At 39.3% G+C, this 26,198-nt stretch overlaps 1 protein-coding gene across 2 annotated transcripts; it reads left to right on the top strand.

Annotated features, from left to right (window-relative positions):
- The first annotated feature begins 813 nt into the window (after window positions 1-813).
- dnajb6b (DnaJ heat shock protein family (Hsp40) member B6b) lies at window positions 814-25,972 on the top strand. Of its 2 annotated transcripts, XM_073488907.1 has the most exons (10): window positions 814-984; window positions 9,034-9,156; window positions 10,710-10,819; window positions 12,614-12,685; window positions 12,915-13,019; window positions 17,166-17,303; window positions 17,394-17,541; window positions 17,959-18,029; window positions 23,670-23,825; window positions 24,990-25,972. In XM_073488907.1, the coding sequence occupies exons 2-10, from the start codon at window positions 9,092-9,094 to the stop codon at window positions 25,097-25,099; spliced, it is 975 nt and encodes a 324-aa protein (XP_073345008.1). In that variant the 5' UTR covers window positions 814-984; window positions 9,034-9,091; the 3' UTR covers window positions 25,100-25,972. The 2 variants fall into 2 exon arrangements, with proteins under 2 accessions (XP_073345008.1, XP_073345009.1); XM_073488908.1 differs by lacking the exons at window positions 23,670-23,825; window positions 24,990-25,972 and having other exon boundaries at window positions 903-984; window positions 17,959-18,149.
- The last annotated feature ends 226 nt before the right edge of the window (window positions 25,973-26,198 follow it).

Here is a 26,198-nt window from a genome sequence, read left to right as displayed (position 1 = left end):
TCATCAGTCAGGCATTAGCAGCTGGCATGGGTCGGGTAATGAAAGGACCATCCTAGGGGGCACTTTAAGGCACCAGGGTGTAATGAGATGCTGGATATGAACCACCAACCCTGCATCTGATGTAATGTATCTCACAATTATGACCTTTTAATTATGACTTTTTATCTCAGTATTTTGACTTTTTATCTCAATTTTTCAACTTTAAGGATCAAGGATAACCTTTATTACCATTCAGACTACACACCAGGCAGGTCCACGGGTACTCTTTGTTACTCTTACTTATGACTTTTTTTTTATCTCAGAATGTCGACTTTCTATCCCAAAATAATAACTTTTTCTCTCATAATTATTACTTTTTTCTCATAATTTCGACTTTTTACTGCATCACTAAGCCTTAATTTGGAGACATTTTTTTCTTTTAACTTTTTTTTGTTTGTTTTGGAGAAGAAGTTTAATATTTGGGCCTCTGTGCATGGGATGCGCGCACTCCCGACTGAGCTACCGGGGCATCCCGATATTTATTATTTAAGAAAAGTTAATAATACAAACTCAGAAATATTTATTTTTTCCATAAATTGTTAAAAAAAAAAAGCTGTTCTCAGAGGAAAATAAGGTCCCCTGAACACTGTTCGAAGCTAGAAAGGTGGCAGGGTCCGCCAAATATAAACAAAGTAAAACAGTATGAAATTTTTAGATCTTTCTCTTCTGATTAAAATGTCTTCTCCAAAACTACATACTGCACCTTTAACTGACTGACGTGGGCTTCCATACATCCATTCAATTCAGTGTGAAGAGCTTTGTCTGATATCCGACAGTCGTTGAACGCAGCAGCAGCAGCAGCACTGTGGGCTAGTCGTATCAGTAGCCACATCACCAGCAACCAGCCACCACCAGCGGCTGCAGTCACCCTCACTCAGGCGAGCACAGAGGAAAAAAGCAACAACAGAGAGAGGCCGGCTGGAGCGGACATTTTCCTTCACGTAGGTGAGCCCTGTTTCATTTTTATCAGCAGAAAATGTTAAATGCTACATGTGTCGGCGCGGCTGTACTTGTGTTTACCGTCCCCCCCGGCTGTCGCATAGACTCGAGTAACCCTTCAGCTACATGTGGGGATGCTGTGGTGTCGCAATCCGATGCCCCCCCCTCCGGCTATTATCATAAATAATATATTACTATTACTTAACCACTTAATGTACTTCTCGCACTAAAAATGCCCGCGAACGCTCAGCTAAGTTAGCATAAAACACAACAAATGAGTGGGGCTCGTGTGGCTGTAGCTGTCCTCACTCACATATAATAACTTGGCTAAAGCTAGCTACGATGTTAGCAAGACAAAAGGTGGATTAATTGTAATTACGTGGGGTGATATTTAATGCTAAAGTTGCGTTGTAGCTAGCGCAGCTTATGTTTGTTTGGTTGCTAGTGAAGGTCTGGGCAATACGAGACCTACCAGTCAAATATTAAAGTTACGACACCACTATTTTTAGAGATGTTTTCACTCGTTATGTAACGTTTTTGAGATTTTATTAATATCCTCATGCTGTGTGTCAATATATCTCTATAACCGTTCATTCGGCTTTCAGCACTTTCTCGAACTTTCCCGAACTTTCTGATAAGTCCGGTCTGTTTCTACAAGATAAACGCAGCCACACTTGTGTTGTCTGGCTGCTTTGTTGATGTTGGCCTCACCCACCCACCCCCAAAAAAAGGGGACAAACACGAGCGACAGGAGAAGAAAACACTTCATTAGTTTACATTTTTCCTTAATTTATGTTGCAGTTTGTTTGTTTTTTACTAGTGGTTGCTATTGGTTACAAACGAGAGGCGAGAGGAAGTAGTTAAATCCCCTTTACTGCTTCCTGCCATTATATTTGCAAGTGTAATAAAATACAAAAATTACAGTATCGACCGAAAATCAAATTTGTTTTCAAATATTTCTGCATCTGCAGATGAACGACAACAACAAAGTCTCCATTTCATGATATGAAATGTGATTGAACAGAGCAAATCAATTAATCGATAAGTCAATTAGGTGCACTATGTAGTTTTGGGGAAGAAATCTTAGTCAGAAGAGAAAGATCTTCATTGACTGATTATGCCCAGACAAATTTAATAAACCCTCTTCCTTTGCATGACTGACCTTTTTAAAGGACAACATAATTTCATACTGTTTTACTTTGTTCATATTTGGCGGACCCTGCCACCTTTCTAGCTTCAAACAGTGTTCTCGAGACCTTACTTTTCTCCGATAACAGCTTATTTATTCAGTCATTGAAAAGATAATCATGTCTGAGTTTGTAATATTGTAAATATAGAATATTAAATTCTGATTTTGTACTATTTTCTCAATTAATCGATTAGCTGCTTGGCCCATTAAATGTCAGAAAATGGTGAAAATATCGACGATGACATCCTCAAATGTCTTGTTTTGTCCTCAACCCAAAGATATTCTGTCAAACCAATTAATCAATCATCAAAATAGTTGTCGATCAATTTAATAGTTGACAACTAATGGATTAATTGATTTGGATATGATAAATAACTTATAATGGAGATTTGTTTCTACTATTTACATTTCATTAGACTAAATTATTATTTGATTGATCACAACATGAATTGATAATGAAAATGATTGTTGGTTGCAACCCAATGAGGCAGTATCAAGCTAAATTTGGTATTTTTTAAAATGTGACTTTAAATCTATTACTTTGGATTTTATCTTTATTAAATATACCGAAACTATATTAGATTACACCACGATGTGATGGAAAGTTACTAAGTTGCACAGTTAAACAGTATGTTGTGTTGGCTTTTATCCCAGAGTTTGACTGGAAATATACTGTGTACGATGTAAATACTACTGTTTAAAGGTTGGCAGCACTACAAGAAGTTGGAAATGCATTTATCTTATCATCTGTCTTTAATTACCACCTGACCAGTTTGACCACTAATGTAAAACAAGGTAATCCTGTTTAATTTGTGTTGGCACTACCATTAAGAGGTATCTGCTATAGTATGGCATGTGCAAGTCAGATTACATTACAGTGTTAACAATTTGGAGGAGTTAAGTCTTAAAAGGTGCAGGGTTGTTGCCTTCTAAAGAAAACTCAGAAAAGTTTAAATGTATTGTATGTTTTTTAAATATACCCACTACCCCCCCGAATCACACATGCAAATTTGTGAATGGTTTCTCTGTCCAAGAAGACAATGCTCACTGCTGTCGACAGTAAGTGACCTCTTTGAAAATGTTTCCACTAATGGAAAATATAGAGAAAAATCCAGTGAAAACTCTCTTGAGCTGCTGATTATGTGCCCTCTCTGTAGTGTTTGAATCACAAGCACTCGTTGCTATGAATCATTTCAGGTGGGGCACAAGCTTATCTTTGTGTTGTGTTCAGCTGTCATCTGTGGCTCTCTTCTGTCAGCTGTGATTTGTGTTAGGTGTTGGTTTTGTCCGGTGCTCTCGTCTCGTCAGTGTCAGATTTGTAGTGGTGTTTGAGTGTTCTTGGACACTACTCCAGCTGCATTTTGTTGATTGCAATCACAGTCTCTATGTACTCGTACTGTAGTGTTCAGCTTGTAACAGAGTGAGGCTGGGTTTGCAGGTAATTATTCTAAAAAATGAAGTCTCTAGGGACAAATTGGGCCTAAAACTAATGGAAACTAGGGAAGTCTAATCAGAGATCTTAATCAAGAGATCAAACCTAAAGTTGCTTCACAGGTAATTAACTGGGGAGTTGATGTGCAGACGGAAATCGTGAAAGCTTTTACAACAACGATTTTATGAGCCCACACCCTGATTAACACGATGTTGCTTACAGTAAGTTGCAGGGCAAAACTTCAGTGCTGATAACCTGGGTCGGCCCTCATTGTTTGGGAAAATTCCAGTCATGTTGTTGCCGTCCAGTCCTGATCTGTATCCTATTATATGGAGTTTCCAGTTAGTCCAATCTGATTTTATTTTTTTATTATGTATTTATTATCTTCTAAATAATAGCCAATCTGTGCACGCTTAGCCTACAATAGACCCACATTAAAAATTAATAAAGCAGTGGAAATATGCTTAATAGCTGCTGAATAGCTCGGCTTTAGAGAACCTAACATGTGTCACGTCTCTATTTTCCAAAGGGTATATATGTGTCAGTATGGATTGTTGTGACAGGAAGGTTTGGACCTACAATACATCAGCAAGTCAATATTATTCTGCCAATACTGACTTATCTCAGATATATCTAGCTAGCTAGCTTGTTTAACCAATCAAAAGCTGTATCTAATCATTGCAGGCCAGTTACATTTGTAACATTTTAGAAATGCAAATTTGTGCTTTTCATAGGTACTCAAGATTGTTTCATTAATTTCCTGACGATGGCTCATAGAAGGTCATATTACTTTAATAATGACATTAATTAATCAATAATCATTATCATAATAATTATGATATTCTTGACCCACTTCTGGTGAACATCTTTGTCCTCTGCACACCCAGGGAATCTTTGAAGTGTATGGTCTCCCTTCAAGAAGTAAAGGTTTGTGTATTTGGCATAGTTTCTTGTCAAACTGTAAAATAAACTGCCTCAGTAAAACTTTAATCCAAATGGTGTGGGGGTTTTTCTGTAAGATGAAATGGTCTAGTGTGTTTTGAATGTGGCTGAAAACTTGTTCTAACCTGCTCTTCCACCCTGGAGTCAGGACACGTATTGATACATCGTAATGGAATTTACCCTGTGATTATTGATTGATCACAAGACAAGATGACAAAACTAAATGCTGTGTGTAAAGTGTGTAAAATGTAGATTAACATCTTTGCATTCCTGGCTTTATTCTTGTGTCTTTTGATTTAACGTTGCAAGAATTTGACTTTCAGTCTCATTTACTGTTACACAATATTGCCCCTTCAAGGGAAATCTCATTTGGCACTCTAGTACTGCACGGCTGGAAAAAAAAAAACTTGAACAGATGTTGTTGTAATCTCTTGCTGCTCAACTTGTCGAGAATTGTTTACTTCAAAATCCTGTGTAGATTCCTACAGAGTCAGTGTTTAATACTGAGATCAAACCATTGCTGTTGACTTCTGCTAACTAGCTCTGCCCCGTGAACACTAGTCTAATAATGATTCATAAGGTCTTCTTCTGGCAGCCTTCTTTATAATTCAGTGTATAATCCTTTCTTCATCTGTATTGATTTTGGAGTCGCTTTGCCCTTGGATCCTCCACCCGTTTCTCCTGGGAATCCCCCCATTTCAAAGCCAGCTGGGTGATGTAGTCCCTCCAGAGAGTCGTGCCCTGAGGTACTCTCTCAATCAGTCCTCATCAGTACATCTTTGAAAGGGTAGATGGTGGGGCTGAGGTCTTCACAAGTTACCAAACCACCAGAGCTGACTAAATACGAGTGAAGCAGCTCATCACTGAGGTCTTCACCTGATCAATGTCTGTAGCACACACTCTGCCCCGTATAGAGGTTTCATTTTGACTGATTATGTGTTCAGTTGAGTTTGTGGTTAAGGTGAGATTAAAGATAAATTCAGCAATTTGCTTTGTGAATCATCTCTTGCTCTACATCAACAGCGATACACTGCTCACATACTGCCAGCTGTCAGTTTCATTTTGATTTTTCTTACCTTGACTTCAAAATCTAACAGATACCTTGCACTTAGCCCTGCTCTTACAGTAAACCACAATGGAAAACAGAATGAGATACTTGTAGACAACATGGATGGTGGTAACAGAGATTGGAGTGCAAATTGGTGACAGGCTTAGTATTTTGAAATTATTGCACTGTACGTCAGCGAGATAGTCTGTCTTTTATGTCATTCATGTGAGGAGATTCATGATTATCCTGAGTTATTTCCGTCCCAATCCACAAACTGTATCTTTAAAAGCCAAGTCTGCTCTGATTGGTCAGTTCTTGAGGCCTGAGCAGGCCAGTGCTTACATGACCATACCTGTGGGCGGTGAATGTGTTATAACATCACAGCCTTACGGAAGTCCTGACAGCTCATTTGAAGACAGTTTCTGAATACGAGCCATGTGCATTTTGTCCGAGGTTTAAGCGTTGTGATACTTTCACAGTATTTATAGAGCTCCTAGACCTACTTTATAACCCAAAACATACAGGGAATCTCACTTTCTACAATATGCTTGAATGGAAAAATCACCAAATGTTTATAGGAACAGCTGTTCCCACATTCAGTTTGTGGAAAATTGTATGAAGTCACTTTGTAATGGATTGTTCAGGGATTCCTGCACAACACGAATTGTGGTAAGATAAGGCAAATGCTGCTTTTCCATCTGTTTTTCTTCGACTCTGCTCTATTAAGTATTTAGATCACCTTTGTGTTTGTTAGCTTTATTATTAATTTAACTCCTACTAGTGCTTATTACAGGAAATTTAAAAGACAGACCGTCTTTCTTCTGTCTGTGAACTGTTAAAGTTTATAACCCCCACCTCTGGTTCACTGAGTCATCATGTGATTGTGTGACCCACATCTGTTTGCTCGGTTCACGCTGAGTGGAGCAGGAATCCATCAGATCTGGGTTAGCTGTGTAATGCCTCCATGGGGCATCAATACACACATACATGCATGGATACACAAATTGCACAGAACCACGAGTAAACACATCTCTAGCAGGCACTAGTGTCCATTAACTCCCAACTGCTGGGGGGGGACTGGTGACAGGTGAGTGGGTCCGTAATGGCTGAAGTGAGGGGGATAAAACGGGATACATTTAATATGATTATGTCAGGGCATTAGGTTTGTTTTTTAGAAAAAACCCAGAGGAAAATAATGACTTTGTGGGTCATATTTTTTGATATACTGCAGTCTACTGGGATGTGGAGAAAGAAGTACATCATAACTGTTATAATTGAATTGATTTTAAAGGCGCATTCTGTAGTTTTTGGGAAGAAATTTTAATCAGAAGAGAAAGATCTTCATTGACTGACTTTTTTATGCCTAAACAAACTCTTTGTTTTTTATGACTGAATAAACTGAATAAACAAAATGACCTTAAAGGACAACACAATTTCATACGGTTTTACTTTTTTTTATATATATGTGGCGGACCCTGCCACCTTTCTAGCTTCAAACAGTGTTCTGGGGAAATTATTTTCCTCTGAGAACAGCTCGTTTATTCAGTTATGGAAAAAATAAATATTTCTGAGTTTGTGTTATTACCTCAATATTGTAAATATTAAAACTTAGCGGGAACTACATAGTGCCCCTTTAAATCACTAAATTCAACAGTAAAGGAGGAGGTAGATGTTGAAGCATTAGAGGGACATTTGGACTGACTCAGGCATCTGAAAGAGAGGAGTTTATTGCCTGTGCCATGTCCCAACCAGGACTCACTTGCTGGCACTGCTGTGTGCCAAACACCCCCAACCCCCCACACGCTCATAACACACACAAACACAATCTAACGGCAAAGGCCACAGGTTATAAATAGCAAACAAACAGGACACAGTGGACTCTCTGTGTAAGTAGTCCTCATTGGTTTGTTTATCATTTTTAGTGCGATAGCTAAGATATATCTCTTGATGATTAATGGTCGACTGTGGGTTTGCTTGGCATTTTCCTTGTTGTTTTAGTTGGCCTGTTGCCGCAGGATAAATGATTTTGCCTGTCGCAAAGAAAAACACACACAAAGCGACTTGTCGAGTTGTTGGATTATTTGTTAGGTCAAGGTGTTAGAGGGAATACAGAAGGTCTGTTTAAGTGTCAAAACATTGAGCGTGATTTATCAGGTTTGGACGATATTTTATGTTATAGAGGTCACAGTTAACAGGATTTGTGTGGGTGTGTCCTAACATCTATTATTTTGTTGTCCCCCATGATATGTTTTATTTTATAGTTTTGTTTAAACAAAGTAAGATTGTTTTTGTGTGGAGTGTTGTAATTGTCCTCTTAAGTATGATGCAGTGTAATTTCTTATTAAAGAAAGTGAGGTCCTGGGAGGTTGAGTTTTCCCTTTTTTTTAAGTGAAAGAAGATTTTCTGAGCCAAAACATATGGAGATTAACTCTTTAAATTTTGTAGCTTTAATCTGAGAGAAGAAACAGATCCCCCCCCCCCCCCCCCCCACCTCTTCTCTGTATACAGACCACAGAGCCTGAAAACCAGAGCCTGCTTTTTTTGTATCATGTTGAAAGAAGACTTGTGACATAGTGTGTGCAAGTCCCACCCACAGCAAAATTTGCCAGCGGGGAAGGTCTTTACATTTAGTAATTTTTAGTAGTACGCTCCCTGGTCTTGGAAGTAATGCTAGGTTACTTCTGTAGGTAGTTGCTAGTTAGCTGGACCTGCTAGTGATTGCAGTTTACTTTATGGGTAAGGGTTAAGTAAAATATCAATCTGTAAAATGAATAGCCACTGGCATTGTATCAGTAATGTGTGATACTTATCATATTTCTCTCTTGTTGTGCAGAAATGGTTAAAAGTAAAAAAGTAGTTTAATAGGTCCTTGTATCTACCTCTAGGGCAAGATTCAGTATGTTGCCAGCAATTGTTATTAGATGTTTGTTGGTGCAGGTTGCCTTCTCTGTTTTGTAGTATTGCAAAAACAAAGTGGAAATCTAGGGCTAAATCTAGATGACTTGAATATCTTCTGATACTTTTTCATCTGACCTGTTCTGTCTTGTTTTTGAGAGCCAAAGTTTCATAACTTCAGGAGTTAGGTCGTGTTTATAAAAATGTGCTTTGTGGTCTTTATTTCCAATTTTCAAAAGTAAAACGTGATTCACTTTTCTCTGACATAACCTCGGGGTGAGGGATGATCACCCGCTTATTATGTAATTTTGCTGGGCTTGTATTAGCTTAGCTGTCCTCCTCCCTGCATCTCTATTTCAGTGCTTTTGATTGCATCGTTGGGTATTGCCACCCTGCTTAATGCTGTTACCCCCTCCTTCCCTTTTACAAAATTTACCCCTCAGGTCTGGAAGAGAGCCCGTCACACATGGCTACGCTCACTCGCAGATTGTTGGGCTTTATCTCTTCAAGCTAACATGTCCTAACAAAACTTAACTTTTTTTTCCACAGAGGCCACGCAGAGGACCCTCATATAGGACGGCAACTACAAACCAACACAGACAGAGCCATGGTGGAATACTACCAGATATTAGGAGTTCAGAAACATGCAACGCAAGAGGACATCAAAAAAGCGTAAGTTCTCCTGAGTGTTTTCTGCTCTGGTTTTCCCCCGGGGTTGTTGTTGAATCGCCGCCACTCAGAGGGGTGTAATAGGTTAATTATATCCCCCTCAAGCTGTATACAGTGACACAAGGAGAGAGAGAACAGAGAGACTGCAATGCAGAAAGTTTCCACTCTTCTTCCTGTAACCTTGCTGCTGTCAAATACCTTCCCTCTACGTTCATCCACCACTTGCGGTCGCCCACTGAACGGACCAGTTCCTGTTCATGACACTTGCTCAGGTTTCTCACTAACACGCATTGTTTTGACAAGTGAAGAATTTCCTATGAATTGAAGTGTATATTTAAATGTTAAGGACAGAAATTAGGTCTCCAGAGGAAATTAAAAGTCATTGATGGTAATGCAGGAAATGCAGGTCAAATCTTTTTAGAGAGGAGCAAACTATTGAAGATCATGTCAACCAATTTAAGACTATATGATTTGCCAAGAAGCCAGCTTAAAAAGATGATGAATGCTGAGAGCGTACTGTCTCTGTGCACTCAGTTGTTGGCCGCCAAAGTCAAACGGTATCTCGACTGACACCAATCAATAAGTCTTATCTTTAGCTTATGACCCCAGCTCTGACTTTTGATCTGATCTGATTGAATTATTTGCTAATGATTGGCTCTTGGGATGGCAATGACGGTCAGTCAGTCCATCACTTTGGTTCAGACTGAATACATCCACAGCTATTGGATGGATTGCCATGGAATTTGGTGCCGACATTCGTGAACTCAGCATAAGTACAGCTCCTCAGAGCTGCTAGCTTGGATATCGACTTTTTGTCTTGTTTGTTGATGAAATGTGATGTGTATGAAATCATAGCCTGAAGAGCAAGAGAGTTTATACTGTCCTCAGAGTCTTATAAGTATTCAGAGCAAGATAATGGCTGCTGTTGCCTTTACAAGTGAACATGAAGGCTACTGACTACGAACACTGACACTACATTGTTCAACGTAGCCTCGACTGTCAACCATTGACCAGGCTTTAGACCAACAGATAATGTCACAGATTACAACAAAGACATAGACTACAAAGACTCTTTACTATTGATCCATAAGGGAGTCAATCCCTGGATTGAATGCAGCCTTTTTTGCTGGCTGACTCTCAGTCACTAGTCTCGTCTACAGCATGTGTGTGTCCGCTGCCGGTGCTGCTGCTGGGCTTAGAAACAAACAGCTGATGCAGCGTAAGCTGCTGTGTGAGCCTGCGCTGCACATCAGTGGAGTTAAGGCAGTCTTTGTTATTTCTGCTTCGTTGGGGAGAAGGACAGCGTGTGTCAGTGTGTGTGTGTATCTGTGTCTGTGTGTTTGGTGTAGGCATGGTTTCCACCCTAAAAACAGACTAGCATGTGTATGTGTGTTTCTATTAGGGGCATACATATATACACATTTCCATTTTCCCATTTCTATAATAAGAACTGATTGATTGCCCATGGTTCATCTACAGTATATTACATACATTATGTGTTTGTCTCATCTTTAATCTCTGTGTCTTTATTTAACAGTATGGTATTTGTGTCTCAGTTACAGAAAATTGGCACTGAAGTGGCATCCAGACAAGAACCCAGACAACAAGGACGAAGCAGAGAAAAAGTTCAAAGAGCTGTCAGAGGCATATGAAGTGCTCTCCGATGGTAAGGCTTTCTGCAGAGGGATAAAAGCTATTATACAGTTGCCATGTTAAGTGCTGAATATCTGAACATGATGATGGGTGTTTCTCTAAAGTGCACTGTTTTAAATTAATGTTTCTTATAACATATATATCTTGTCATCAAATTTAAAAGTTGACATTTGTTGTCATCTTAACTGCACTTTCATGTTGGATTACTAGGGCTGGGTGTCATTTTAATGTTTTGTTGCTATCACCAGTATGATATCTGAAGGTTTTGGAAGTGATACCAAAATCGTCAATCATGTTTTCCAACAAAGTTTTTAAAAATGTTAAATATCGGTCAACCTTAAGAGAACTTTTCCTGAAAATATGTCTTAAATTGGCAAATTATGATTTAAAACAAGAACTTTCCAATACTATTTTTCCTTCCTGGTTATTTTCAAACAGCTGCATAGTACTAATCCTGTGTGGATGTTATGGTGACGTTATCCATAAACGTCAAGATAATTGTGTATTGTGTAACTGTACCAGTTTCATCAGATATGATTTTTTTATCCAGTCTTTGGACGATGCGATATTTGCCGATATCACAAAGTCTGTCACAATACGATTTCGATTCGATTCAATCCAGTAGCCTGTGATCGATTGGAAGTGATATTATCTGCAATGAAACACATTTCATTATCTACAGAAGAAGCTGCGATCCCTTTTTTTTCTCTTTTAAACAATTGTAAATAATTGTAAGCCGTTAAGTGGAGTAAAGTTTACTTTAAATTGACACTACCAACACACATAAAGCATTACTTAACAAAAAAAGCAAAAAGTTAAGTTAAGTTGTATACAAGTGTACCAGGACGCTGCTGGGAAGTATCAGGATTCTTTTCTAATAAATAAATTATGTGGTATTGGAGCATAGAGCATAGATATGTGTACTCATTGTCACCCGATCCAGCATTTTAGGCACTATCAGAGGCATCTCCGATACTGGTACCCGAACAATCCTATCAAGTCATCAGTTTGACCTGGCATTTGATTTCAGCAGATAGTTTGTGCTACAGACAAATTTCGGTCGGTAATGAACGTATTAAGTAAATAAGAATTGAGATTTGATACATGCCCTGCTGATACATCACATGTGCCAAGTAGGTCAGCCAGTTCATCAGTCATGGTTCTTAAGTGGAAGTAACTACCAGAATAATGCTTTAAGTCTCGAATTCATATGTGGGCTTGAGAACACAGCAGAAGTCTGTAACATTTTCATTGGATTAGTCACAGTTTAGTGCCATACACCCAGTCACAAGAAACCATTATTGTTAGCATTTGCAGAGCACAATGTCAGGATAGTTTATGCTGCAGAGTGGAGGTCTCGCGCAGAGATCTTGTGCTGCAGGTTTAGTTTTACTTTCTGCTTGTCATTTCATGTAATAAATTCTTATCAGGTTGGCCCATACAATAAATGTGTTGTGATAGTAGTTCCTGCTCTTTTTTTTTTTAAACAATTGACCAGCAGCTTTGTAGTTAGACCAGTTTCAGTTTGCAGATGGTCAAGTTGATGAATTACATGCTTAAAACGGGAACGGGAAGCTTAAAATTAGTTGGATGTGCTTTGGAAAATGTTACGCATTTAGTCACAGTGAAGAGAAAAAAATTGAAAGAGGCAGCCAGTTTGATGCTAATGCTAACACAATATGCAGTTTGAAGACTTTTGTGACCCTAAGTGAGATTTAAAATTAGACTGGGTGGGCATTTTCTCTTTCTGTTTGTCTGCTTTATTTGTCCCTCTATCTTATCTAAAGTACTACTCTTCCCACAACAGAAAACAAGAGGAATATTTATGACCGATACGGCAAAGAAGGCCTTTCAGGAGGTGGTGGAGGAGGAGGAGGAGGTAAGAGGATGACTTTCAATATGTCAAAGTATTTGAAGCCATTGCCATGGAAATGATTGATAAGATTTAATTAGCTATGATTTTGCGTCATGATGTTTTAGTGGCATGGTCCAAAGTACAAACGGCTTGGTAATGCATTGGTATTTTTTATGACTTATAATAAAATCAAACTGCTTTTGATGAATAATTGTGCAGTTTATGATCTTCATTGTTGTTTTTTGTTTTACAGGAGGCCATTATGATCACTTCGGTGGCAGCGGTTTCACATTCCGTAATCCCGAGGACGTTTTCAGGGAATTCTTTGGCGGCAGAGATCCATTTGGAGATTTTTTTGGTAAGTCCATTTGCTTCCCTCAGAGGCACCGATGGGAATTCTTGTTTTTAAGAGAGTAGGAGGAAAGAGGAACTGAAGAGAGTCAGAAGAGTGGGGAGCACGCAGTGGCTATTATTAACTGCATGATTCTATCTGGTCAAAAATAGGAGCGAAAAGGAGGACATACTGTTTTATACCAGATAAAACATTGATATTTCCTCATTAGTTTGCCTGTGAGCTTTTAGCTAGCAGCTCCTGCTGTGTAGAAATTTGAAAGATGGAGCATTAGACCCAGGAAACCTTCAGTAAAGCCCGGTGCTAATCCCCCCACAGCATTCTAATGTTAATCTCCAATACACCAAGCACTGTTCACCTCGGGAGGTCATCTGTCAGTAAATGTCACATGTTGGAAAACACTGAGCGTCTCTGCTGGATGTTGACCTGCATCAATATGTAGCCTTCATCCATTAACGACGGGTTAGACCTCTTAATTCACTCCAGCTTCTTTTTAAAATCATACTGTTAAACTATGAATAAAGAGTATTTTAGTCAGAATAACCTGATCATCAGTCGGATAACGATCGGATGAACTGAATATTTTTTAAGACGACAATAGAAAAAAATGTAATGCAAATTAAGTACATCTCTGCATACAGATGGGAAAATAAGCTAGTTTACCTAGTAGAACATTACAAATTGAATTGACATAGTTTTTACCATTTTATCAGTATTTTTTTCTTACAAAGAAATGTTACTAATCGGCCAATTAATAGGAACTACTTAGTAACTATTTCCATAATCAATAAATGGTCTTAGTTGGGTGTTTTTGTAGCAAATTTTCTAAAAATAGAATCTCAATTGTGAGGATTTAGTGCTTTTTTTCATATGATAGTGTGCTAAATATGATTTGGTTTACTTTGGGAAATTGTGGTGGGCTATTTTTCCACTTTTTTCTGACATATCATAGATAAATCAAGAAAATATTTTAACTAATTTAATCATCAGTGGTGTCCACTTATCCTGTGTTTTATTGCTATAAGTTGAAATTACTTTAATTTCTGTCTGTTTTTACAGATGTGTACATGTTTAATTTCTTTAGTGATTACATTATTTTTTGTTCATCTTTATTTATGAACATTTTTCACATTATCCAAATAATAAGAACTGTGGACAGAAAGGCAAAAAAACCCCCAAAAAAACAGTACACACGAGGTCATGGGACAATCGGTAAATCAAGGCAAATTTGCCTACTTTAAAATACAAAGTTACACATAGTACAGTATTCATGAGGGATTTGTCTGATTGGCTCAATAAACACTCTGCTTCTCACCCACTTCTTTTGAAAATGCTATGGATTAAATCATCTGCTCTAAAAGATGTAAGTTTTCAACAACTTCAGTGATTACTTTCAAAGCAGTTACTCCCAATATTCCTAACAGACAATCTTCTCTTTTGCCCACCACTTCTCTCTGAATTTGTGAAAAAATGATGATGTAATATACGGTTGACCAGCGACTGTTAATTTGTGATAATGACAGCCTGATAATTGATTATATCAGGACTGTCTGTAGTTGTAGGAGCTAAGCCTGTACTGGGTTGTCTGGGTTCAGCAAAAGGCTGATTGGAAGGCATGTGCAGTTCACCCCGTGTAGCTCTAAATATGGAGTTCAGACGCAGGCAGAGGATGGATTTGAGCGTCTACATCACTCTACTGGAATGCTTTCAAAAATAGCTTCCGTATTAAAACAAAAGCAGATGTAATAAGTGTGTGCGCGCTGTGTGTCTCCATGTGTCAGAGCACATGTAAAACGTGCTACGTGTGGGTGTACAACATAAACGTACTGGAAAAATTGTAATCTAATATACAAGTTTTTAGGAATGATACTCGGATTAGAAACCATAGGAAAAGTCAAGTCATACTCTTTTATATCAGATTATTGAACAGTTTTTATGAAACTGACATGTGTTACTGTAGATTTTATTTTTAAGATAAAGTAATGGAGCACAGCTGTTGTTGTTGTTGTTGTTGTTGACTGTTTTAAAAAAAGCCTAACCATAAAGCTGTCTGCACTGTTCAAGTACTATTTTGACTGGGGACAACCTTTATTATGCTTAAACAGGATATACCAAAACATCCGTCTTCTCAAGTTTATTCCAACCCTATATGAAGGGTTTTTCCTTGAATAGATTTATATAAAGAACTATTTTGGGTCTCTTGACTGTCCTTAAGATGGCAGCAGTAGAAAGAGGGTCCAGATAGTTTTTAAAATCCCATCCGGCCCCCCACTCCTGCATTGTCCAGGAGCTTGTCTCAGAAAGCAGCAGCTGGTCCTGTAGATCTGTCACTCACCCACCTCAGACTGAGGGGTGGAGAGGGGGTGTGTGTGCTGTTGAGGCAAATAGAGATTCACACGATGACGAAGGCTTAGTCGTCTGCCAAGAACAGCACACACTCAATTCTCAAATGGACACATGAAGAAGTGGACAAAAAAGGACTGGTTTAACACTTTTTTTGTTGGACATAATCAAGAAATATGCCAAGAGATATGTGCACCGTATCTCCCTGAGGACCTCCTATAATTAGACTTGTAGCAATTTGACTCACAGAGATTATATGTTCTGTTCCTGTTTAATTGTGTAGCTCTCAGCTGTTAGACATTATTTTATACATGTGTTTTCAAGGATTTTTTAAATAAAGTTTTTGTTTGTAATTGTAACTGCAATACTTTCATTATAAACTGTATGTATTGGCTCAGCCAGGTTAAATAGGATGCCAAAGTCAAGGCCGTTTCATATTTTGACCCCTAACCCGTTTCTGAGTGCGCCCTTCAGAACAGAGTTACGAGTTGTCGTGGTTAAAATCCCCCTTTATGAAATGGGACAACCCTTCAAGACCCTTGGACGTCAACAGTTGTCGTCAATGGCGTTTATGTTAACGGATGTTCTTGACAGCTAGTTAGCTACCAAGACATCAGCAAAGTAGTTTGATCGTTTAATGTTTGTTATGAAGAAAAGCACCATAATACATTGAAACAACAGAGAGTTCTCATAAACCATCCCATCACTTTGAGTTTATACATATATATAAATATGTCATTTACCACAGTGTTAAGGTGATGGAAAAGGTTGAAAATGCAGCTTGAAAACTTGACCATGGAAAAGATCTAGGAACCCTGTTTATGGTGTACATGCACATTTTGAAAACCCATTTTCCTGTCGTTTATAATCTTCTCTATGCTATTACGCCCTGTGCAGTGTACTGTAGTGTAGGTGTGGCACATTCTCCGCTGATTTAATCTCAGTCTTTGTGCTTGACAGGTCTTTTAAAGTTCTGTCAGCACACAGACGTGTGAGAGCGCTTTGCCTTAGCTCTTCTCCCAGCTATCTCTTTGTGTACGCTGATCATGTACAGGAGAATTAAACCCGGATCCAGTGTTTAGCAGCCTTTCTCAGGCTTTACATCTCCCTCTCTTTCTTCCACTCATGTTGGCTGTCTTACTGACAGCTTTGTAAGAGCCGAGCTGTCTCCTCTAATGTCTTCTTCTAAGTAAACGGACAGTAATGCAGTTACAACAGCGGTCAGGGGACACTTTTATTTTAAGCTTTCTGTCAGTGGGAACAAATGAAGCTTTCTCTTCGCTGCCTTGGTACATTCAAGGTTGAAGGAGGAGTCTTCTTTCAGCAAACGGTGCCAGTGATCCAGCCTTATCCTGCTGGGGTGACCCAGATTGGCGGAGCGCAATTAGTCGCATGTCCACGGGGGCTTTAGGATGAGAATTAAATGGTGGGCACTTTGACAGTTTAGGGTTAAGATTGTTCCAGAAATTACAAACCGATGCTCTGACATCAAACAGCTTTTTGAGTCTCAGGTACTTAAATCTTTTGGAACCTAGAATCAGTCTTAAAGTTGTTCTAATCAATATTGTTTTATTGTTTTATTAACAATGGGTCAAATATTTGTGATATGTAAGGGGTCACTCTTAGCAACAAATCTACCTTAAATCTGCATTTCCCCTCAGAAGTGTTAATGTGTCTTTCAGCGCATTGTTTTGGTCTTGTAGATAAATGCTGATTCAAAAAAGGACTGAAAAAATTAAAAACCTCACATGGTTTTGCAATGAAATCTTGAAGTGTTCCTCCTAATTTGTACCATGTTTCCCTCCCCAGCTGACGACCCCTTTGACGATTTCTTTGCTGGCAGCCGCAGTCGCCAGAGAGGCCCAAGCCGAAACAGGATGGGAGGATCGCTGTTTGGTTTTGGGAGCTTCCCAGCGTTCGGGCATGGCTTCTCATCGTTCGATTCAGGTCGGCCATTCCAACAAATAACTTGATTCATTATTAATTTTGGATGCTTTTCCAGTTTGACTGAGGTTTTCAATGTGTGCTCTTTTGTAGGTTTTAACTCATTCGGAGACATGGGTGGAGGAGGAATCACATCCTTCTCGACTTCATCATTTGGTGGTGGGGGAGGAGGAATGGGTAACTTCAGATCCGTTTCAACCTCCACCAAGTTCGTCAACGGCAGAAAAATTACTACAAAACGGTACTAAGATGTCAAACTCCCAAGCAGGGACAATATTTAACAATTCATTATTTAAATGAATTCATGCCACTCATGTTTGTAGGATAAAGAGGAAGCTACAGCCGGCAGTTAATTAGCTTAGCTGTTTCTTGAGCATGCTTATTGGTCTTAAAGAACGTTTGATCGACGAAAAGTGCTGAAATCAAACATAAATAAATAAATAAATGGCTCAATACATTTATTTTTAATATTATTTTTGGCACATTTAATGGCATATTCATTTATTTTTTCAACCATTTATTCAATTTTTTTAATCTATTTTTGATTTCGGCAGTTTCAGTCCTTCACATTAATCCCACTTTTAGCAAGAAAGGGAAAAAGGCATACTTCTCAGCTATACCAGCCTGACTACCTTGTCTGCTCTTGTGTTTGTTACAGGATCGTGGAGAACGGCCAGGAGCGGGTGGAAGTGGAGGAGGACGGTCAGATAAAATCTCTTACAGTTAATGGTAAGGAGCAGCTCCTAAGACTGGATAACAAGTAGTAATCTCGCCACAACATTTGACCAACATACAGTTTTCACCACCTGGAAAAAAAACTCGCCCAGTGACTGTTTGCTACTGGCAGTTGGTCTCTCGTCTCTCTCCTCCTGCATCTCATTCCCAAAGAAGAATTTTTCTCATTTTAGCTTAGCTGCGATGGAGGCGAGAGAGATGTTCACAGTATTTGTATATTTGTATTTATTCCATTATTATGGGGGGGAGGGGCATCTTGCTGGAACTTGTGTTTTTGTTTACTAGAGTAATTGAATTGTGCTTTTTATTTTTGCCATATGACAGTGCTGGGTACGTGCTATAAATATTACATATTTTTTCCTTTGGGGTGGATATTGTCTTATTGTAGCAGGAAAACATGATGCTGTACATTTAGACTTACGCATGTCATTTTTTTTTTTTTTGCTCTTTTCATTTGACCAATTTAACAAGTGAATGATAAAAGCTTTGCTCTAATGTCTTTGACTTGAACTAACCTGTTAGCTGTTACCATGTTCACACGTGTGTAATATGAATGACGTTGATTATTAATAATTAATTAATTAATATAATGTGCATTTGTTTTCCTCTGACTTTTACATTTGTTCATGTATTTGATAAAACCCACCGTATGTTTCATTTTTTTCTGCATGATTGCTGATTCCAGGAGGCTGCTTTGTAGTTTCACAGTAACTCTGTCAGCAACTCAAACCATCAAACCACACAACACCTTACACTCTTTACCGGACAGACAGGGGTATTTTCATTCTTTGTAAAAACAAAAAAAAACAAAACAAAATAAAGAGTTCAGTTTCAATAAACTTCCCTGTGTGGAACGGCTCGGAAAGGCTGCTGCAGTCACCTGGTGTCTCCTGTGTGATGTTTCTTATGGCTTGAGTGGCTTTTTAAGCGTCTCACTCCTCCTTGAATGTGTGGTATGAGGTGTGTGCTTGTGCCTGATTACATTTTAAAACTGCTTCACAAAACCCGCAATAAAGGAAACCACAGCAGCTGCTTCTTTTGTACACTCACCTCATCAGACAGCTCACTGTGTGTGCATCATTTTAACCTACTAATGCCCTTGATTCAGTGTAGGTGACTCACATTAGGGCTTGGTCGCTGTCAACAGGAAACTGGTAGGTTTGCTGTGTGTGCTTTCACTGAAATAATCATTTTAATTATTTAGTGATCGTGAGGTTTTCAGATACCTGAGGTAGGTATTTTACCTTGTACGAACCAGGTGAGGAAGGAAACAACGCCCACTTTCCCGGACGCGTGCCCTTCCTCATTTTTCTTCATTCCTCTTCACCCCTCCCATGTGGACATTTTAATGTGCTTGTAAAAGTGCTGATAGTGCACCTTGTTTTAATACGCCCTCAAACAAAACCTGAGCTCTCTGTAGACACCGAGCCAAAATAAGGGCTCAAAACATACCTACTAAACAGAATCCTCTAGCTGGGAAAATCCAGTCGGTAGTAAAACTTTTCGGTCAGCCTTCATGTGCTCACTCTTGTGAAACATCAGGAATGATAGGCTCTGATTCAAGTTAAATTGAGCAGTAGTGTGGATGATTGCGGTTGGCTCAGAGGTCACTGTGTACTGAGAAGACAGTGTGTTTCATGAGGAATGTGCTCGGGGCTAGTTTATTTACACAAGCCTCTTGCATATTTTTCAGACAGACAAGTCAGGAGTGGGGAAACTAAAGAGAAAGAATGGAGCAGGGTGAGGCATTAAGCTATTCAGTCTTGGCTGAAATAGGTTATGACACTTAATGTAACATCTATGAATGTACATGTGTTGCCTGTGTGTGTGTGTTGGTGGTGGTGTGAAGGCCATGTCTCCACTGTTGGGCTTGGATTTGTTGTGTTCTTTCAATTTCCTCTGAGGCGTTTGCGCCTGCGCAGTCCTGTTGCTAGGTGACAACTGCAACCCTGCGCCAATCCCTTCCTCTCTTTGTCGGTGTGAGTTTGTGTGTGAGCGTATTTGTGTATTTGATGCGTAAATTATGGATAAATGTCGTAGATGGGGTTCACTACACGAACAAGAAAGAAAAAGTGAGCAGTAACATGTTTTCATAAATCATATCTAAATCTTAGGAACACAAATTTGTGAGTCACATTTCTATACATTTTTTAAATCTATATTTAACCCTCAGGAATCTGGGGAAAAAAAATTAGAAGATTTAACGCCACATGATTTAATTATTATAAAAAGTGCTTCGTGAAGAGTGTTATTAGATGAATAGGTGTTGAAGGAGCAGGAATTGTATTAGTGGTGCAATAGCTCCCTCTCCTGGATCAACACGTTTTTTTAATATACATATATTTTTGTGCTAGAGCTAGAAGTTATAACATTAACTTTGTCACACATATTATTATTATTTGTCTTATTTTTATCTGAGCAGACCGAGCTCTAGTTTACTCTTAATTTGACGGGTGTAAACCGGAAGTCAGCGAGTTAGCTGGTTTAGGTCTACAACCGGAGTCCCGTTTTTCTGTTTTTTGCCTCTATTTCTTTGCATTTTGGCAAATTGGCACCATTAAAAGAATGCCGAATTACCTATTAGCAGTTTATGTTTGTACTGTACCCATATATGTACAGGTAACTATCACTAAATTACTTTTAACACATAAGACAACTTATAAACGTGATGATTCTCAGGCGAGTTCTGAAGGTAAAAGGACAATATTCTGAATTTGTGACTTCTAAGAGGATTTATGGACATTTATTCACGATGGACATTGAAGATAATGATATCCTCGGAAAGTGTAAGTCACCCTGATTCTGAAAATATGTGTATACCGTATGTGTGGTCAGATTAAAGTTATGATTTCTGTGATGTTTGGGGCAAAAGTAAAGTAGATTAATTAACTTCTTAAAGTATGAAAAATCAACATATTTTGTGGATTTTCTGGCTAATCATTCTACTATATTAATTTCCTGAGCCCATGTAGAGGCCCTCACCTCTAAGACCACTGTTTCAACATGTAAAATAAGAAGCCGAAGAAAAGTTAAATCATTATTATTTATTTATGATACGTCCCTTTTAAAAAGGAAGAATTGCTGCCAGACTTTTGAATTTGAAGGTGGACCCTCATGTGGCCACTAGATGTCAGTGTTTGTATACAAAAGGCAGCATGACATTTTATGACTGAATGATCATTTCCAGAGCTGGAATCACATTTTGAACAAATCAGACTGATTGGAAGGACAACTGGAGCAACACGTGACATAATAAGTGATTTTCCCGTCAACATTTTAATTTCCTCGATTTAATCATTAATAATCATATTAAAGTGTCAGTATACCTATTATTAGAAGTTTATTAGATCATTTGATAAAAAAAATATCTCTACGTCTTGCAGCCTCTCCTCCTGCATCCATCCTCTCCAATATGACATACAATACTGTGATTTCCTGTCCTAGAGTTTCCCAACGTTATGAAAGATGGCTTCCTGTTGGCAGAAAGCAGCATCCGGTTTAACCGCCCTCACACACACACACACACACACACCACCAACATCACCACCTCGTCTGCTTGACAGCTTAGCATGAAACATCGAATCGGCCCGGAGCTGCTGGCCACTTTATGAACGATGGCGAAGATAAGCTGCCAGCTTCTTTTGGCCGTGTCTGAACGAGGACACAGACTGTATCTCTGGGTGCTCAGCAGTGGAGTCACATCAGCACAACATCGCATGTCTTGAACCGGAGGAAGGTGGACTGTTGAAAATAATCTGGTCCACAGTTGTAGTTGTCATGTAGGGTTAGCCTCCTCCTGAACAGTGATTTATTTTGGGCTTTGGGCTCCAGCCTGCAGCAAGTAACGCCGCTTTTGTCTGTCACACATGGATTTTGTGTCCATGTGTGTTCAGGTGTTAACCCGGGTGTTTGTGCTCGTGTATTGCAGTCTGGACAGTGTGTATCAAGCAGCTTTTACAGATACACACAGCATTGTGTAGCCTGGAGACAAATGACAGGCACTCCCAAGACAATAGCTACAAATGAAAGCATCCAGGAGCTGTGCTCACTCTGCTTTTCAAATTAAGTCCAGAAAATAAAAGGCCGCCTTTGTGAGCACTAAAAGATCTCATTATCATGGCTGCTCTTTGATATTGTTTTTGTTGAAATTAATTAACTGATGATGGATTATGCGACCTGATAGCGGAAGGAATCTTATCACACATAATAGACGCAAATATTGATCCTCTGGAGAGAAGGAGGGCTGGAACAAAGCTCGGAGTCACATACATGTTGGCTTAATCCAGCTGTCTAACTTCACTTGATAGGATCAGCAGACAAATGCAGGTTGGGATTAGCCGGATAGAGAACGAGCAGCAGCAGCAGCAGCAGCCGGAAAAGTAAAGCCACCAATTGTCCTGTTTCTGTTGGTCCACCGGGCGCTGGTCTCTCCTTGCAGAGGTCAACTCTTTATTATAAAAGTGTGTTTGATAGAAGAAGTTGATTTGCAAACACCGCTTTGCAATCCAAGTGTGGGGCTAAAGCAACATAAATCACCTTAAAGTTGAGGTGTTTTCTGCGAGAAAATACTCCACCAATTTCAACCTTAACACGCTCGAAAGGGGTTCGTTACAAAGAAATAGTCTTGGGTCAAGATGGAGGTCCTGCGGTAATAGGATGCCTATTCAGAGAGAATTGAAATCTAGTGATGTCTTTGTCTCTGACCTGCAGCCTCAAAACCCCTTAACTCCACCTGAAAGCATCCAAAGAGAGCCATCCCCCTCTCAAATCTCTCACATAAAGCATATATAGCCTCAGTCTTCTGTTACTTTCCCCATTAATGATTAAAATGACAATGTGTTTATGTCAAGGTGCTCCCACAGGTAAACAGCAATATGTCAAACAAAGCTGCCATGTCTCCAATGACTTCTGATGTCTTTAAAGGCTGCGCTGTTACCGGGGATTTTGAAAACACTGCTGCAGATCCTCCTCTAAATGGGACCAGGTTCAGCACGGCGAGCATCTGGCCCCCTTTCTTCTCCTCTCCACTGCCTTAATTACACAACACAATGGCGATGAGATCTGCCTGTAATCTCGCAGCATAATAAGCCCCCCCCTCCTCCTTCTCCTCTATACCCTGCCTGCCACTAATTCAATATAAATGTAAATTACCTAGAGAAAAGAATAACCAAATCTCATTTTATTTACATGACTAATCACAATAAAGTCAAGCAGATGAAATATGAATGAAATATATGGTTGTCGTTTGAAAGGAAGGAGGGGTCTATATGTCCTCAGGGGCTCTTTGAACTTCTTGTTTTATATCATCTTTGTTGTTTCGTGTTGGTTACATCAATATGCCTTTTTGCACTTGTGCTCAACTTGCTGTAATAGATGTGTGTATGTGTTTTTTTTTCACCCTGTCTGATTGTACTCACACTGCCAAGGGCATTACGAGGTAATATGTTTTCCTTTTAGCTGCCTTCTTTTTTTTTGCTCCACACATCTCATGTCAGAAGGCTGAAATTCAAAGATATATATATATATATAAACAGGTTTAATGTTGCTTTGAACACCTCAGGCCATCCATCCAGACAGCGAGAAGAGACGGTTTAGGTGTGATTCATTCCCCACTCCGCTCTGTTCTGCCCACAGACATCGCCGAAGACCCCTCGGAGGACGAGCGTCGTCGCCGCAGACAGAACGCACTACCTGGCCACGGCTTGCACCAGCGCTACCTGAGGAACTCCGCCCAAAACCCCTCAGAGGAAGAGGAGGAGCACGGCCTGCAGAGTCTTGGACTAACGAGAGGTCCGCCCACCCGCCACTGCAGGGCTGATTAATTACCAGCGCACAGAGCTCTCTTTTAAAGAGTAGAGTCTTAATAAGCGCAGCTAATTGTCTGCCTTTGTGTCTGATGGCCGCACAAAGGGCGATGACGAAGAGTGGCATGCTTGATTGGCAGATGTAAACACCAAGGACAGAGGTGTTCATTAGGCAGCTCTGTTCTACGCTGCAGTAACGACCAGAGGTCAGAGGTCGCCCTCTGTTTTCCCTCACGGGGTCAGGAAGTCACACACAAAAGCCGAGCAATTATCTGCAACACACAGTGGCTGAATGTTTTATAGGAGCAGTTTGGCTAGTTAAGGAAGGACCTTTAATTTAGGCGTGCATATTTCCTGCTGGGATGCAAATAAAGGCCCCAATTCTCTTTCTGAGATAATGACACAAACTACTCAAATATGGGCCCTCAGAGAGTGTTTTTAAATACCGCTGCCAGCTGAACTAAGAGTTTTAAATGTGAGAAACATCTGCACCGCCTTCTAATAATTCTCTCTTAACACGCTGTAACTAATGGCTTTATTAATAGTTACAATAAAATCTGCTTATGCTTTCTGGATAAATAACTCATCGTTTATAGGAACAATACTACAACAGCAGCGTGAGTAATTGCATTTAATATTTCTGATTATACAGCGTGTTTAAAGAGAGAATTTAGGGTCAAGTATTGTTTTTTTTTAAAAATATTTAACAATTATTTTAAAGATAGACGAGTCAGTGAAATTTGTGCGATGAAATAACAGAGAGCCAGCGAGATTTTTCAACCTTTAACCCCTTTTTTCTTGATTTTTCTTTTAATTATAACTTTTATTATTATTTTAATGCAGTTGCAGTATTGGCTCAACATAGTCCCCAGTCAGGTCTTTTACTTGTAATTATCTTTCTGTGCACATGTCTGCTTCCTGTCTGTTTTTACTCAAGCCCCAAATCAAATTGCCTTCATTTATTAATAAGATTGTATTGAATTGAATTAATGTCTTATAACAGATCTTAAAGCGTTAGCATCAGTAGATTTATTCTGATTAATAAGGTCATTTGGTACTGCTTATAAACTCTAAATAAAAAGTGTCTTATTAGAAAGTGAAACTGAAAAACCTTCATATTCAACCCAATGTCTTATCTTTTATTTTGTAGGACACACGGACACCAAGAGGAAGAAACTGTGGCTAAAGGAGGCGGAGTCCAAAAAGAAAAGGGCTCCTCGACTCTTCCCTCGCTTTGGTGGATTTGGCACCTTTTTTTAAACCCCCCTAACCCAAACACTCAGACACACACACGTATATATGTGTTGGCAGAGACGCCATCAATCATACGAGGCATTAGTTCATCGTTGCTATGTATCGGACGCCCGACATCCCCACTGCTGCACCGTATCTCCTCTCGTCTATCAGCTGCCTGCTCTCATCAGTCTGCAGAGGCCTTACTTCAGCGTTTTGTTTTGTCCGAGATACATTTTTAGAAGTTAAGCTTTTGCTGTATTTATTGTGGGTGGGCCCTGTGGATGTACAGAGTTCAGAAACCTTAATTAATCTCCTGTGATTGGAGTTTTTACAGCGCACGTGTGTTTTGAAAGAGTTCAGGTGGACGGAGAATAAAGGTAGCAGCCTTGTTTGTGAAAAGCGTGAAGATTCTTGCAGTAATATTGTTTAGCATGTGAGAATTAGAATGAAGGTCAAGCTGTTCAGTGGATCTATTTTTTTTTTCAATAGAGACGTGGAGAGAAAGAGCTATCGAGGCAATGTGAGAGTAACAGAATGAAAGCCTTGAAGAGTGAGTTTTAAGACTGAAAGAGATGAACATGTTCTCCTCACTACTCCATCATACATGAAAACACACCGGCAGTAACATCACCCACTCTTTTAAGACTTTTCGCTCTCACTTTCTCAAAGTCTTTATTTCCTTTCTTTTTTTTTTCTTTTTTTGTAGGATTCTTTGTACCGAGTGCATTCAGCGAGATGTTGACCTTCCCTAGGTGCTTTTGTAAAAGATTTCTTAAAATATAATATGGTTTTCCCATGTCTGATTTGTCCTTGAAACATGGTTCTCATGATTGTTGTAGAAATCTCTCAGAAATGTTCATTTTTTATGGACTCCTACCAATAAATGCTTTAAGAAAATCCAGTTTTTTGCAGTCACTTTTTATTGAATGGTATATAAGGGTAACTTTAGTAACTTTCATCACCCCTGTGCACTGACAAATATAAATACCCAGCTAGCACGCAGGGTGATGGCCTGACCACCGGGAGCATTTTTGGGTTCAGTATTTTGCTCAAGGACACTTTGACACGTCGACAGGAGTGGTGAGGATTGAACCGCCAACCCTGTGAGTAGTGGACAATGTTA

Source organism: Pagrus major, chromosome 19 (genome assembly GCF_040436345.1).
Source record: "Pagrus major chromosome 19, Pma_NU_1.0".
Taxonomy (NCBI): domain Eukaryota; kingdom Metazoa; phylum Chordata; class Actinopteri; order Spariformes; family Sparidae; genus Pagrus; species Pagrus major.
Note: the sequence above shows the minus strand (reverse complement) of the source record. Positions and strands in the feature narration are given on the sequence as shown.

Coding starts and splice junctions, on each gene's coding strand:
- dnajb6b (XM_073488907.1), top strand. CDS start 9,092: ATGGTGGAATACTACCAGATATTAGGAGTTCAGAAACATGCAACGCAA. Junction 12,686..12,914: donor TGGTGGAGGAGGAGGAGGAG/GTAAGAGGATGA, acceptor TTTGTTTTACAG/GAGGCCATTATGATCACTTC. Junction 17,304..17,393: donor CTTCTCATCGTTCGATTCAG/GTCGGCCATTCC, acceptor GCTCTTTTGTAG/GTTTTAACTCATTCGGAGAC.